The 16,205-nt window shown below is 40.4% G+C and overlaps 4 protein-coding genes across 4 annotated transcripts; 2 read left to right on the forward strand and 2 right to left on the reverse strand.

The window, feature by feature from the left end:
- Positions 1–265: 265 nt before the first annotated feature.
- On the forward strand, positions 266–946 carry LOC132795073 (uncharacterized). The gene is given in 2 exon segments (XM_060805506.1): positions 266–355; positions 357–946. Coding segments are annotated over 2 exon segments (288 nt in total). The 5' UTR covers positions 266–274; the 3' UTR covers positions 564–946.
- Positions 947–2,471: 1,525 nt separating this feature from the next.
- LOC132795068 (transmembrane protein 198) lies at positions 2,472–9,890 on the reverse strand. The gene is made up of 5 exons (XM_060805497.1): positions 8,965–9,890; positions 6,404–6,772; positions 6,173–6,337; positions 4,494–4,838; positions 2,472–4,432 (listed from the first exon to the last, which is right to left on the reverse strand). The coding sequence occupies exons 1-5, from the start codon at positions 9,145–9,147 to the stop codon at positions 4,253–4,255; spliced, it is 1,242 nt and encodes a 413-aa protein (XP_060661480.1). The 5' UTR covers positions 9,148–9,890; the 3' UTR covers positions 2,472–4,252.
- Positions 9,891–9,973: 83 nt separating this feature from the next.
- LOC132795669 (AP-1 complex subunit beta-1) lies at positions 9,974–13,823 on the reverse strand. The gene is made up of 2 exons (XM_060806526.1): positions 13,714–13,823; positions 9,974–13,299 (listed from the first exon to the last, which is right to left on the reverse strand). Exon 2 carries the CDS (start codon positions 13,263–13,265, stop codon positions 10,470–10,472), a length of 2,796 nt encoding a protein of 931 aa, XP_060662509.1. The 5' UTR covers positions 13,266–13,299; positions 13,714–13,823; the 3' UTR covers positions 9,974–10,469.
- A 1,137-nt stretch (positions 13,824–14,960) lies between these two features.
- LOC132796427 (histidine-rich glycoprotein) lies at positions 14,961–15,958 on the forward strand. The gene is given in 4 exon segments (XM_060807595.1): positions 14,961–15,064; positions 15,125–15,192; positions 15,260–15,380; positions 15,382–15,958. Coding segments are annotated over 4 exon segments (477 nt in total). The 5' UTR covers positions 14,961–15,046; the 3' UTR covers positions 15,652–15,958.
- The last annotated feature ends 247 nt before the right edge of the window (positions 15,959–16,205 follow it).

Raw genomic sequence — 16,205 nt, forward strand, 5'->3', positions numbered from 1 at the left:
ACAAAAAAACAACTTGAACAAAACGCATTGAACATTGAACAAACATTTATAATTTTAATTTAATTCTGAATTTTGTAAATTCTTGAAATACTTTTCTCTTATACATTTTGTTCATTTTGCTATCATTTATCGTACTCCATCTCGCTCACTCCACTCTCTCTGTCTCTCTCTCTCTCTCTCGAATTTTATGCCCTGGCTTATGATTTGTTTTGGTTTTGTCGTGTATTTGTTGTTATATTTTTTTTTGTTTGAGAACTCTTTAAAGTCAATATATATGCAATTTTTCATGTCTAAAAACAAAAACAGCGATAAGTCGTCAGCCGACATCATGTCCGCCTACAAGATGGAGACCGCCCCCCTTCGATCCACGTTTCCCCAACCAGAACGTGACACGCTACTGCTATCAATCGTACGTGGACTTCCATCGTTGCCAGAAGAAGCGTGGCGAGGACTTCGCTCCATGCAACTACTTCAAGAAGGTCTACAAGACGATGTGCCCCAATGCCTGGGTTGAGAAGTGGGACGATCAGCGCGAGAGCGGAACATTCCCGGGTCGCATCTAAAATGGATGCGCTGCAACCTGTCGCCACGCCCACGCCCACACACACCACCACAACAACACACACACACACATAACATAAATAATACCAAACACCATGGACAAATTGAATAACGTTTAGAGGGGCGCAAACTTCAACAACAACAACAACAAATATACACAACAATTGTTACAATTTGAACCAAAAAAAAAATTGTATTGTTTTTTCTTTCTTCACATACACACACACAGTTACACACACACAGACAGGCGCGCGTACGCTAAGCTAGATGAATTTGTTCGATGGTATATAGAAAATACGAATACACAACAGAAAAAACGAAAACACAACACACAGGCAACTGTATGCAACATGTGTATTAATCAATAAATAATTGACAAAAAGTACACATCGAGAATGGATTATATATATAGTATGTATATAGCTGGTCACAAAGTTGTATTTTCTGTGTTTTAAGCTGCCTCAAAGATTTCCTTTAGTGATCAAAATTCAACCAGCTCTAAGATAATCGATTTTTTAGATTACCAGTCATTAAAAATGTTTAGTTACATTTCTGATCTGTTGGCGATAAAATGACATCAATATTACCAGCTACGATATTACGTATACGTATTTTACTATGTCAAATTACGTATACGTATTTAACATAAGCAAGAGCTCATTTAGTAAGATGTTTATTTTACCTATAGGGTGGAAGTGTACGTAACAGACAGAAAAACGCATCTCCAACCCTTTAGAGAATATATATTCTTTCGCATCTAGTCAACAACCGACACGATATAGCCATATCCGTCTGTCTGTCTGTCTGTCCATCTGTATGAACACCAAGATCTCACAGACTATTAGAGATAGAGCTATCATTCTTTTTCGACAGCATTTGTTTTGTTTGCAAGCAGATCGAATTCTTTCAAATTCTTGCCACGCTCAATTCTGCCACTGCAACAGGAATAGTTTTGAAGTTAGAGTTAGAGAATCTGCATACAATAATAACTATAGCTTTTGTGATTCCTGAAAATGTTGTTGCGATCAGATGAAAATTGTGGAAGATATTTAAGAAATACTTTTGTATGGCCTCCCCACTACGGAACTTAGTTGCTTTGGCTGACAATATGGTATATTTTGCACTCTATGGTATATTTTGAATATTGTACTACATCGATGTATGCCTTCGGTATGTTTTAGTATTTTTGCAGAGTATATTTTGTATACACATGTGTATTTGAAATATAGTACTGTATCGATATACCAACAATAGCTGTTGGTATACTTTTAGTATTTTGTGGTATATTTTAAATTTAATACCGCACTATTATGCTTTTATTCAAAATGGGTAGTGGGTATCTCACTGTCGAGCACACTCGACTGTAGCTTTCTTACTTGTATTTTTAATTTTACACAATAGAATTCATGTTAAATTGAATTAAATTAAAATTTAAATTAAATAGCAATCTAGAATAAAAAGATTTTAGTGCAAACTTTTGACAATTATTGATCCTTGATCAGCAAAAAACGTAGTTAGCTCACTTTTCAGCTAGTTAGTTGATTAGCAAATAAAAGAGTGTAGTTAGCGTAGTTCCTAGTTGATTAGCGTGATGATAATGATGTTGTCCAGTTTCTTAGGATCCTTAGGATCCTTACGCACTTTACCCTGGCTGCACAGCAATAACAGAAGAGCGAGGCTTTCAAATAGAGGTACCACAACTTTTTTAGATGGTTGCCCTAACCAGCTTGATGACAGCCATTACATAGATGCGTGGCATGGCCAACTGATGTGATTGATCGATAGACGACACATTTGCAGAATCTCCAACTCGATGGCGTCCAGAGGAAACAGCGACATTGCAAAACTCAAGTGAGTTGATCGCTTTGGTGGCAAATTGTGGAATAAACATGGTTTTTTTTTGTGTTGTTGTGGCTCGCATTATTTATTTTTATTTCGAGCTCGATTTCGATATCGACCTCGATCTAGCCTCTGCTGTATATATAGATTTATTGTATATAATATGTTTGTTGTAGGTCGTTAAATATGCATTTCCATTAATTATCATTAACTATATATATAATATATTATCATATAATATAAGCAAAAGTTTGCAACTTTTGTCAAGATAACAGCTGCCATTTGTTCATTAAATGCCAGTAGCAAGTACCAAGAAGCTATGCTACAATAAATCTTTGTTGCACTTTTGATAAAAAGATCGGTTCCGATAACTTAGGTCTTAGGACTAGTAGAAGTAAACCCGATTAGACATTGACCCAACCGCGATCGTTGATTGATTGACTGACTGACTGACTAGTTTTTGATTGAATTAGCTGTGATTGAGGACGGCAGCAATTCTTCTTCTTCCTTAGCAGGACTAACACGGACTAACGTTTCATTACAGAGTTTTCTTCTTTGGTTTCGTTTTCATTTTTAAATATATAATGCTAGGTCAATGTCTAATCTGCAGTTCCTCAACGTGAGTTTGTACTGCAGTTTTTTTTCTTTGCATGGAGCTTATTTCATTCAATTAATAATAGAGAGAACCTTAGCTTAGCCTTAAACTTTATGATAAATACGACAAGTACAAGGATTTTTTAAATGCAATTTTGCAAAATTTCATAACGTTCTTTTTTTTTCTCGGTTATTTAAATTCCTAATAGGCAACTGTACAGATTCGTTTGCTATATTTTGGCGTAAAATTCGGTTCCCGGACATGTTAAATTTATTGTACTTAATAGGTATGCACATCATATATATATATATATATTATTGTTGTATTTGCTATGGATTACTATGTAGACTTGTTTTTAAAATCGAAGGAAACATCAGTTGTAATTAGTAGATATATGCACTATATATATGTATATAGTATAAGTTGTATTCGAAGAGCGGAAAAAGTTGTTTCATATGTATTTTGTTTTGTTTTTTTCTTGGAATATGTTGAATAACACAGATCACAAACTCATTAGTAAATTGATAATTATAATTATTATGTGTGCATTTTGCAGTTGCATTTGCAGTTGCATTTTAGGAATACGCGATTCAACTTAACTTCGACCAGATACGAGTATATAATATTTAGTTACTAGAAGAAACAATCCTTGATACACAATCCATTTTCAATCAATCACGCAAGTCAAACTTGTTACAAACACTGGCTACATTTACATTCACTATCTTTTCGTATTCATATACTTATATTATTATATTCTTGTGTCATAGTAACATTCCTTTACTTTACACTTATCTTATGTGTTTTTTTTGGTGCAAAGGTTTCCTAACTTCGATTATTGGGGAATATCATAATTATGCTCTTAAAGTGCTAGGAATGCAAATACATTTACAGTATTTTCATAATTTATCCATTATTGAATTAGTTTCGTTTTTTTTTTTGGTTTTCTTTCTTTTCATATTTTGCGGGAAACCAAACGCGAGTATAACTCGTCCTCTTCATCTGGTATTCTTTCAATTTCCATATCAAGTTAAAGCTTGTGTCTTCTCTTCTTTCGGTCTGCTGTCCGTCGTGTCACTTTTAGGTTTTCTGTTTTTGTTTGCCATTTAGCTACATGTTGATTCCTAGTTGCTATAACCGTGTTGTCCAAACTCGCATCGTTTATAATTGGCCCCCGACCCTAAAATCCAATCTGTTGAATAGATCACTCCCTAGCCCCCCTTACGGATATAGTTACATGTAGCTATTGCTTGTTTGTTATCCAATGTCGCGCACAATTTCAATCTTATCGCACAGCTCCGGATCGTGAATGGTCGTAAAGTGTGTCCGATCACTGCGGAATGTGTTGCGTTCATTTGAGCTCGTCTTAATCGAACGCTCCGATGGCGTTTCGGTGCCGCTCAATTGTATGCGCTTCTGCAGAGCCGAGACAAAGTTCTGTCAAAGAAAAATAGAATAATTTCACATCTCTTAAAATGAGGCAAAGACATTAACATACCTGCGATATAATGTCACCGCGTGCTGTGCGCACCTGATACAGATAACGGAACTTGCGTTGACGCGCCTCCTCGCGTGTTTCTCGTGTACGCGATTGAGCCCGTCGCATCGGCACATGAGGATTACCCGGCGCCGGCGGCTGTCCGTGCGTCAGTCCATGATGATGCGGACCATGGGCACCGTGTGGCTGATGGTGTCGCATATAGATGCGCTTGCGATGATCCACGCGCCAGGCGGTGATGAAGCACTGCACCATAATGCTTATCACAATGGTCACCGGCCAGGCGGTGATCAGCAATCCGCCGTAGCAAGGCGGTGGCGATGGGTGTGGCTTCATGTTGAGTATCTGCGCGGGGAGAAAAACGTGTTGGAATCAGAAAACAATCACTTCTTATTGGAGAAATTCACTTCATGGCAAAGCAAATGCATAAAATCTTTCCATTTTTGTATTAAATCTAGTATTAAATACTAAATTAAAAGGGAGTGCTGGCTGCTGGAGCCTTAGACTCGGCATAAACCTTATTGACTGCAGTAGTTTCCTATATATTAAAGCAACTGCAACTGATTTTCCTGCTATAAAATTGTATATTAATGAACTTATTTAATAATCTGTTATATTTGTTACTGTATGGTATATTTTGAATGTAATAGTACATAGCTATTTCAAACATAACCTAAGATATGCCTTTCTTTGGCAGTAGTTCCCCATATATTAAAGCAACTAACATTGATTTTCCTATCTTAAATAAGTTATATAAGAAGTATTATGGTATATTTGCTACTCTATGGTATATTTTGAATGTAATAGTATATATGTAACTATTTCTAACTTAGCCTTAGATATAATTTATGCCTTTCTTTGGCAGTAGTTCTCCATATATTAAATCACCTACAACTGATTTTCCTGCTTAAAAAGTTCTTTAAGAATGAATCTGGTATATTTGGTACTCTGTATGGTATATTTTGAAGTTCCCCATATAACTAAAGCAACTAAAATTGATTTTCCTGCTATAAAATTGTATCTTAATGAAGTTGTTTAAGAAATAATTTGGTATATTTGTTACTGTATGGTATATTTTAAACGTAAGTATTATGAACGTAAAGTATGGTATATTTGGTACTCTATGGTATATTTTGAATGTATGTACAGTATGTAACTTTTCTAATTAATATTAGGCATATTTTTAGCAACTTTTCGCAATAATAATTTAATATAATACTGCACTGTTTTGCTTTTATTAGACATGTTTATGGGGTGAAATAAATGGTTTAATTTGCTAGCTCAATTATAGAATAAAGATCGTCGGAGTTGGTGTATAAACTCCTGCTCATCCCATTCTTACATGTTTTCATTTTTTAATTATGTTCTGAAGCATATTTAAACCGTAACTTTAACTACTCAGTAACAAGCAGCTAAATACTGTGTTCATTTAGTCTTCCTTGTTTTGCACATCTCTGAGACTTTGTAGACCGACTATAGCTATAGCATATTGGTAGATGAAGACTATGCATTACATTTTGAAGGCTTGTAATTACATTAAATTATCCAATGAAAGGTGAGGCACTCCCCTCTTACCAATGGCTAATGAGGATATCCATTAATCTTTTAAATATCTTTAATTCGCAGTTGATATTCCTTTAACCCTTAGATACTTAATCTAGCTCTTGCCTTGGACTTACCCAGTTAATGGTCTCCAGGCCATGCATGAAAAAGTCAATGGCGCCAATAATCATGGCGGTGCCAACAATGCTGGACGTGAGTATGGTGACATACTTGACACAGCACAGCGTTAACACCGAACAGATGACAGCACCGCCCACGACAGCGACATAGATCTCGCGATACTGCAGCAGAGAAGAGGAGAATAAAATGATAGAGCATAAGCATAATCTGTAATTTCTTCAACTTACGCCAAATTCATTGTCCGGCATTGTGGCAACGCACACGGCCATCGCAGCACCGGAGAGCAAGGCGCCAGCAAAGGCGCTAATTAAAACCGACGCCACGGGATATGTGGAGCCCAAGACGGCACCCAAGAGACCAGCGACAATGGCTAGCGCCGAGTCGGCGGGTTTGCCCAGCCAAGTGATCTGAAAGTCCTGCAATATGAAGATGCCATTGGCGCCCACCATCAAGCCACTGAGGAAACCAACGGCTCGCAAGCAGCGATAGCCAAGCAGAGCATAGACGATGCCAAACACTGCGATAATTGCCCAGAGCAGGGCGGCCAATGTGTCCGGTGTGGTGGGTGCACATGTCTGGCTGCTCTCCAGGATTCCCTGCAACACAACAAAAAACAAAAACAGGATATGGTTAATCAACGCAGTCAGCCATGCAAAATATGCTCTCGTGCGGAAACACAGGGAACATTATTATATTTTTAGCCCTATTCCCTTTTTATACCCGCTACCCATAGGGTAGAAGGGTATTGTAACTTTGTGCCGGCAGGAAATGTATGTAACAGGTAGAAGGAGGCATCTCCGACCCTATAAAGTATATATATTCTTGATCAGCGTTAACAGCCGAGACGATCTAGCCATGTCCGTCTGTCCGTCCGACCGTATGAAACACTGGATCTCAGAGACTATAAGAGATAGAGCTCGACAGCATTTGTTATGTTTTCACGCAAATCAAATTTGTTTCAAATTTTTGCCACGCCCCCTTCCGCGCCCGCAAATCAAAAAAAAATCGAATAACAAGCGTAATTTTAAAGCCAGAGTTGCGAATTTTGGTATATGCAGTAATAACTATAGTAGTTATGATTCCTGAAAATTTGGTTGCGATCAGATAAAAATTGTCGAAGTTATTAAAGAAATACTTTTGTATGGACAAAAACGCCTGCATACTAAACGCAAAATGGGTAGCGGGTATCTCACAGTCGAGCACACTCGACTGTAACTTTTTACTTGTTTTTTTTTTTTGTTTTTGGGAGGGAATCTCGGGCATAATTTCAAGGGTGGTTCAGCCAGGTGTTTACTCTGTGAGCCTTGGCAACGATCGACTGCATTCCGCGAATTGTGTGCCAAAGTAAACAAGCATTTTCCTGTACCTCATCAATTTGATATCTTGTTTGTTGTTCTTCTTCATGAAATTCGCTGCTAACCGAAAGTTTACCAAGAGTCTATAGAATGGGTTTGCAAAAATGCGGGAGACATTGCTGCCATTTATTTATTTATTTATCAACAATCGAATTTAGGTGAAAAACAAGAAAGCTACAGTCGAGTGTACTCGACTGTGAGATACCCGCTACCCATTTTGAAAAAAAATATATATATATATATATTGCGGTATTCTTCCCAAAATATACCGATTATACTGCAAAAATACTAAAAATATACCAAATGGTATATTTGGTATATCGACATAGTACCGCATTCAAAATATACCATAGAATATAACGCAATATACCAGATTGTCAGCCAAAGCAACTAAGACCCCTAGTAAGTAGGCGTTTTTGCCCATACAAAACTATTTCTTTAATATAGTCTCTGAGATCCAGTGTTTCATACGGACGGACGGACAGACGGACATGGCTATATCGTCACGGCTGTTGACGCTGATCAAGAATAGGGTCGGAGATGCCTCCTTTTACCTGTTACATACATTTCCTGTCGGCACAAAGTTATAATACCCTTCTACCCTATGGGTAGGGGGTATAAAAACCTGACTACGATTTTAAGTTTAAAGTTATATTTAAAAGATACCCCATTTTTACTTTTTTAAATTAAAACATTGAAAATAAAAATTAATATTTTACTGATATCAATTCTTATTTTTCAATTAAATGAGATAATAAAAGTTATTTGTCATTTTCAATTTCAAATAAAATCTATTTTCCATTTAATGAAAATTTGTTTATTTATATAAATTAATAAGGATTTTTGAAAATCAAAAAAAAAACACTTTTAATTAAGGAACTTTCGCAGAGAGATCTCAGGGAACGAACTTAACCCAACTTTAGCAATTACTGCAAACATGCTTACGTGTTAAAGTGGTCAGAGGGTGGGAGGTAGAGGGGGGGAAGTGAGAAACTGGGATGTGACAGCGCCCATTTGCGTATGTGCTGTAATTCGATCAAGGACGACTTTTGTGTGGCGCTGCAATTGCAGTCGGGCAGCCAAGCAGCCAAACAGCCCTCAATGCCACTGACACACTTGGCGCCACTTGGCTAAATGGCTGGCCACTCATTGATGACTCAGTTAACATAGCTCTCGACTGTGTTGACATAAAAAGCATCCACTTATGCACATTTCCCCCACTCTCTAACACACACACAAGCGCACACAAAGTCACTCATGCTCACACTTGGACAAACAAACAGAGATAAAAAGCAAAAGAAAGAGAGCGCAACACTTGCATATTTGCATACATAACCTCACAAAAAAAAGAGCAGGTTCAAATGAAAGCTGACAAAGAGACAAAGAGGGGGAAAGATTGGGAGGAGGAGGAGGGAAAGTGAAATGCTACGCACCTTAATTAAGAAGGGCCAATCGAGATGAGACACGCTTTTGGTGTCATCATGCTCCTGACCATCGTAGACCACATCATAGCTGTCCAGCGAATGCAAGGCGCTGCTCTTAGCAACAGCAGCAGAAGCAGCGGCAGCGACGTCGGCAGCGCTGCTCGCTGTGCCATTCTCGTTTCCCGCTCCCATCCTCTTTGATGATGGCAAAACTCTTCTATGCGATTCAAAAGTTAATGCCTAATACGTTAATAATAATATTGATGCTTGTTCAACAGCAAGGATCAGGATATGAAGGCAGCGGCACATGGTTGTGTTGTTGCTGTGGTTTTTAGTCTATGTCAATGACTGCAGCTCAAAATAGGGCGGAGTTGTTTTCACGCGACGGCATCTTCTGCTGCTTCTTCTTCTTCTGCTGTAATCTCCAATTGCTGCTCCTGAAATTCTTCTACTATTTACTTTACATTATTCGAGTTTTTTTTGTGCACTGTTTAATTTATTTTTGTTTAAATTATTTTACACTCGCGTCTCGCTTTTTAATGTTTATTGTGTACACTTTAATTTCTTTTGGTTTATTGTTCGGAGTTGAAGCTTCAGTTGTGTGCTGGGACGTTACAATCGGGGCCAAGACAAATTTGCTTGTGGTACAACAAAACACACACATTGGCGACACGACAATGTTGAGCGCGCAACGTTGATTCCACGAAGAACAAGTGCAACAAGGACAACCGACACCATAGCTGATAGCTGTGGGCCACGCACACAAAAGAAGTGGCGGCCAGAGGAGGATAGCAATAGTGAAAAAGGCAAGCAGCAACCCTCGTGAGGAAAGCACAAAAGCTCAGAGGACACCATTTGCCGAAAGCTTAGTGGAGTAGAGCTTTCTTTTACATTTATGTATGTAAATGCAGGTGAATATGTAAATACAATTACTGTATACCCTGTGAAAGAAAAATGACAGCCAAAGGGTATATTAATTCAGATTATAAATATAATTAAAACAAACTTTTTCCTTTTTTTTTGGTTATATATAGTATATAGCATAAGTGTTTTATTACATATTTTTTTTAATTTGTTGCTAGATGTGTGTGTGTGGGTGTAGGGGGGAAAGCGTCGTGTGCCTAAATAGAACTCGTGGAAAGCTCCGAGACAAGTGAGCGCTTGAAAACAACACTCCTGGAATGCGACTTAAAAACGATGCTGTCGATTGTATCGTGCACATAATGATATCGATAACATGAAAGGGGGAATTACAGAAATTACAGGCGATTATAATATGTATGTGTATATATATATGTATATGCATAGTTTTTATATAGTATATGTAATAATAGTATTTCATAATAATACACATCGTCATTTGGATTGATTCTTTTCTTTTCTTCTTTAACAAAGTTTGCAACGCGTAACACATTCAAATAACTACTCAATTAATAATATTTATAATTTCATTTCGATTACCGCATCTTGATGTTTGCTGCTGCTCCAGCTGCTGCTACTCGCGATTAATCAACTTAAGGGGAACGTATGATGGCTTCGTAGGCGGCGAAAATGATATTGGCCACCTCCACCGAACGCGACTTTAGACTGAGCGTTGCGTCGGGATTTCCCGGCTGCAGCTTCAACTCGAGCAGCACCCAAATGTTGTTGGTCAACTTCAACGATTGATACAACATATCCTGACCCTCGACATTGCGCTTGGCAATGGTGAAAATGTTGTTGGTGGTCATTTTGCTGGCAATGCCATCGGTGGTGCCAATGACGCCACTCAAACTGTATTGCAGCTCATTGGCCGCCGGGATCTCCTTCCAGGTGTTGAGGAACACACGCTTATCCAGCTGTCCATCCTCCGCGAAGAGCACATTGCCATGCACCAAGCATGCGAAATAGAAGATATCGATGTTGTTCTTAACGGCCACCTGCAGATTGTTCAATGGCTCCATGCGCTGTATGGGACCGCTGGTGCCCAGCGCCAGGCTCATCTCGGTGCTCTGATTCGGGGGCAATGGTGGAGCCTGCAACGGAGCAGCGGGGACCAAACCGAAGCTGTTTTTATTCAGCTGAATGGCGAAATTTGTCATGGGTTGCATGGCCTTGTTGGTGAGCGTCATGTCCATAAAGATTTCGCCATTGCGACGCGAGAATGTGCCTTGTATTTCCAGTCCCTTGCCCTTCTCGGCTGGCAACCAGGTGACCTTGGGGATTTGTACGCCTACCGATAACGAAGCGCCCGCCAGCCCAAAGATGTCGCCCAGCAAACTGCTCGCACCGCCGCCGCCAGAACCAACGCCTGTCTCCTGACTAGACGCCGGTGGTCCGCCTAACAAAATGTCCAGTCCACCGCCCAGCAAATCCACATTGCTGGTGGTTGTGGCCGGGGCAGCGGGCATAGCGGGAGCATTAATATCCATGGACAGCAGGTCACCGATTAGCGAATCCTGATTGGGTATAACCATGGCCTCTGAACCGCCGCCGGTCTCCGACGACTCGCCACCAGCAGCATTGCCAGCGCCAGCAGCACGATTCGGCAGCGATTTGCGTACACCGGCGCCGCGTCCCTCGACGAAAGCTGTGGGCGGCTTGTGATAGACGCTGGCCAGCGAGCTAATGTGACAGATGAGCTCATCGAGTAGTGTTGGCTCCAACAGATCGGTTTCCTCCGATATCAGCGGCTTGTCGGCAAGCACAACTTCTTTGGCAGCTGCGGGATCCGTGGAGAGCAGACGCCAATAGATGAAACCGCGATCACGCAAGTCGGGATTATCGGAATCCTGTGTGGCCAATGACAGCACATGCTGCACCAGCTCCTGGGTGTCAGATGGACGCTTGAGGAAGAGCTTAACAACCGCCGTCAACAGCTGAAGCTGTACCTGAGCGTTCTCGTCCTGGAAACCCTCGAGGAAGCTGTCGAGCAACTCGTCGGCGTTGTCAATGCGCTCGGCGTACTCGCCAATGATCCAGACCATCGAAGCACGTGCCTCGGGCTCATCGAGTGTATCCAAATTCTCGCACAAAGTGCTAATGATGCTCTCATATTTGTTGGGATACTTGCGGAAGATATCCTTGATCACCACAATGGCCTCCTGCACCACATAGTTGACCTTCGTTTGGATCAAATCAAGCAGCGTGGACACACAACGCTCCGCCGATGGCTCCACTTTGATGGCACAACGTCCGATGGCGCGCACCGCTTTGCGCACAAAATCCACATCCACCTCGGTGGCATATTCCTTAAGTTCGCTGAGCACCTGAGCGATGTTGCTCTGATTCGCCAGACGGATCATAATGTCCAACTTCTCCAGTTTCACATAGATAGGATCATTGTATTTGACAAAGAACACTTTCATCTCATGTTTCAGGATATCCGGACGTTTCTGCACAATCAAATTGATGTTGCGCAAGGCGACATATTGCACCTCCGGCTCCGACGAGAGCAAAGTGACAAGTGGAGGCGCCAGTTTCTTGGTGAGAGTGGCACAGAAATCGCTATCGCTCGACAGCATCTCCAGAAGTTTCATCAGCACCTTCACAGCGCTGAGCACAACGGCTGCGTTGGCGTGTGCCAAACGTGGTGTGATGCGTTCGCATATCGATTGCGCCTCACGCTCATCCTTGGGACTGTAGTTGGCAAGGGAATCGAGTATGAAAACCTGTCCCCATTCAGTGCATTCATTGAGAGCCGTCAACAGTTTGTTAATCGTCACCGAATTCATCTCCACCAAGGGCTGACCGGATTGACTCGCTTCGTTGATCTCGCTGAGCGCTGCCACCGCATTGGCCACCACCATGGGATTGGAGTCCGACAACAGATCCTTCAACTGATCGAGGAAACCTTGATCCTCGACCATGGTAGCCGAAATGTCATACAACTTGGCCACACAAACGGCAGCGGTTTTGCGCACATACGGATCCTCATCCTTCAAGCATTTGCGCAACGGTTCACACAGATATTCGGTAATCTTATCCACACGAATGCAGCCCATGGTGCGCACGGCGAGTGCACGAATCAATGGATTCGAATCCTCGCAATCCTTGACGAACGTATTCACTGCCATTATGGCCATATCCGGTTGGGATTTGGCATAGTTCATCAGATACAAATACACAAGTTTCTTCAGCTCCAAATTATCGGTTTGCATACAGTTGACCACATCCGGAAAGAGTGCAGAGACATCCTTGCCCACTGTCATGCTTGCAATCACCTTCTTCACCGCCTCCTTTTTCTTCTCTTTCTTGTCATTGTTCAGCTCCGATTTGAGCTCGAAGATTTCGCCCTTTTTAGTGGTCGTGAAGTACTTGGAATCGGTCATCGTGGCAGAGGCTTCGCTTTGAACTTGTTTTTGGCTGCGGAGAGGGAGAGATTTTTAACTAAATACCATAGAAAAAAATAAATGAGATTGCGATTGTTATACAAAAAATGACTCAGCCGCTTAGCAGATAAATTTCAGTGTTGTTCCAATTATGTTAATTTTGTTGTCTATCGCGGAGCTCTATTGATTTCGTTCCTCTTCTTCCCTGCCAAGGGGCGTAGCACAGCCTGGCTCCCAACACCAATACACACTCACCCACACAAACACAGGGTAATGGAGCGACAGTATATATGTGTATGTGTGTATTTGTATGACGGCTTGAACACGTCTCACACTTTTTTACGCAAGCCGCACGATAATGCACTTAAGCCACAATTAATTGGGCTTCGTTTGCTGATTCTGTTGAGTTTTAATGTTGTTGCGCTAGAATTGTGCAATTTCTAATTACCTGTAAATGAGCTTTACACAATAATTTTTTGTTTGCTTATTTTGCTCTTTTACTGCTGCTGCTCTGCTGCTTCTTCTTCTTCGTCTTCCTCTGACTTATAAGTGTATGTGTGTCTGTGAGTTGATTCTTTTCACAGTGCACAGTGCAGCAGTGTTGCTTACGTTGTATATCGATAGCAAATGTGCAAGTCGATTAATATTCAAATTTATGTGCGCGACTTTACATAAATACATGTTAAGGGAAAATGCTGGAGAAAAATGCATTTCATGTCATTCATTGCGTAACACAGATGTAACACTTCATAAGTGTATAACTATTCATATAATATAACATTATTATATGTATGCACGTGTGTGCATTGTATGTAAGCACTTAATAAATACATTTCTTGCACACATCAACTTATTTCCGTTGACTGAGTTTCGGTGGCGCAAGTGCAACGAAGCCGAGACAAGCAAAGTGTCTTCCGTCTGTGCGAAAATTGAAATTTTGAAATTGTAATACGAAAAGTGTAGAAAGAAAGAAGTTTACGTGGTATAATAATAACAATAAGAAACCACCCGAAAAAGGAAATTCCAAACGATGGGAAAATGAAATTGCAGCGAATCTTTAATGCTCTGCTAAGCAAGAAAAGGAACTACAATAGTGCAATTCAAACTGTAGCGAATATAAACAACGCAATAAGGACTCGGAAGTCATATTCACAGTTTTGTATGCTGTATGAGTATAAGAGTGAGTATAAATATGCTTAGCATATCCATTTGATGGCGGCAATTCAAATTGTATAAGAGTTTAGGAGAATGATAGTTTCAAAGTATAAGATCGCATTTAAAAAGCTGCAATTAATTGCTTTGTAGAGTGTTTAACATATTCGGAGCAACCACAACATGAATTGCCCAACGAAGATGTGGGATGTGAGAGCAAAGCAAACTGCAACGAAACTGTAGAAAACACCCACAATCAGCATTAACATGATGATTGCCATTGCACTTTCGGCTTACAATGCGAATTATAAATTGCAGGTTTCTTGTTGCTTGTTGAACGCGTGCGCTTTGTGTGTTGACGTTTGTTTTGTTTTCGACTGTTTTGCTTGGTTTTTGTTGTTTTTGTTGTTGCTTGTTGCTGTTTTGTTCGCTGCACGGAAGCGAAGCCGAGCGGCGCCGGCGCATTCCAAACGTCACATTCCATTTCATTTGTGCGGTTGTGTTGTGTGTTGTTGTGAAGTTCGTGATATAAAATAATTTGGCCACACTGTGCCAACAATCATTCGTTATCGAGCTGCTCGAACCTTCACATCGTTAAACCACTTTCCACCTCAACACTTTTAAGCAACATGGATAATCGCAGTGCGGTAATTACATATCACATGTGTATCCTCGTTGTCCTAGTTGCATTATCTCTATTTTAACAGTTGTTGAAGCTATCAATCTTGGCTGTGCTGGTCTTTATGTTAGTCTGTGTGCAAGAAACAAATGCTGGGTATAGTTTTCTTTTTATGTGTTTTGTGTACACACTTATTTAACGATCGTTTTTTTCATACTGACAGCCAGCAGAAGAAAAAGAAGATTGTCATCCACGTGCCAGTGCATAAAAAGATCGAAAAACATGTGCACACGGTGATCAAGCATGTGCATCATCACCACAAGCCGATTGTCCTAAAGGAGGAGAAAAAAAATCATACACGAGGAGCATCGTCCCATTCAAATCCATCAGACCAAGGAGCACATTCATCACCACGAGAAGCATGAGCATGCCCACCACAATCACCACAATCATGATCATCATGAGCATCACGAACATCATCATCCCATTGCCGAACAACAGTTGCCCATCGAACACGAGGAGGAGGAGGAACACATCCATCATCATCATAACTATGAGCACAAGGATAGTTATGTTGGCGCCCATTCGGATGCGAGCAGCAGTGAGGAGCGCTGAGTCTAGTTTGTCATTGTTTTAGCCAGCCAGCCAGCGCCCCAGGCACTGAGTGCGACGTAGACTGAGGATTACACTCCAAGGAAACCAAAGAAAATCCAACCAAATAGAGTTTTTGTGAGTAATTGATGGAGTGAAGAGATGCGATTACTTACTTTGTGATGTATTAATTTAGCTCTAGGAACATATTAATTTTTTTTTCTCTTTTTTTTTATTGCTTATAAGTTAGCGCGTAAGTTTTAGTTGTAATAAATGGGGTGTTGTTAAAAAAAAAAATTAAATAAATTGTTTTACACTGTGCGCGGCATTTGTTTAAATTTTAATGCACAGTTTACCAACACTTGTTGACAATACGAAACCGATAACTTGCCCTAGCAACCAGTGTGACTTTCAGAGGTGTAATTTTTGATGCTGGTATATTTTCTGCCTTGCGCTGCTGTCACTTGCCCATTTGATTGACCTCCTTCTTGTAAACAAAACTACAGTTCCTCTAAACAAATGTCTGATGCAAATCTAATAAATTAAAACTACTAAAAATAAAATTTCAAAACAAAACA

The sequence above is a fragment of the Drosophila nasuta genome, chromosome X, assembly GCF_023558535.2.
Source record: "Drosophila nasuta strain 15112-1781.00 chromosome X, ASM2355853v1, whole genome shotgun sequence".
NCBI lineage: Eukaryota > Metazoa > Arthropoda > Insecta > Diptera > Drosophilidae > Drosophila > Drosophila nasuta.

Excerpts from the sequence above, each read along its gene's own strand:
- LOC132795068 (XM_060805497.1), bottom strand. The coding sequence starts at position 9,147 with ATGGGAGCGGGAAACGAGAATGGCACAGCGAGCAGCGCTGCCGACGTC. Across the intron at positions 6,773-8,964 it reads ATTGGCCCTTCTTAATTAAG|GGAATCCTGGAGAGCAGCCA; the intron begins GTGCGTAGCATT and ends GTTGTGTTGCAG. Across the intron at positions 4,839-6,172 it reads GCCTGGAGACCATTAACTGG|ATACTCAACATGAAGCCACA; the intron begins GTAAGTCCAAGG and ends CTCCCCGCGCAG.
- LOC132795669 (XM_060806526.1), bottom strand. The coding sequence starts at position 13,265 with ATGACCGATTCCAAGTACTTCACGACCACTAAAAAGGGCGAAATCTTC.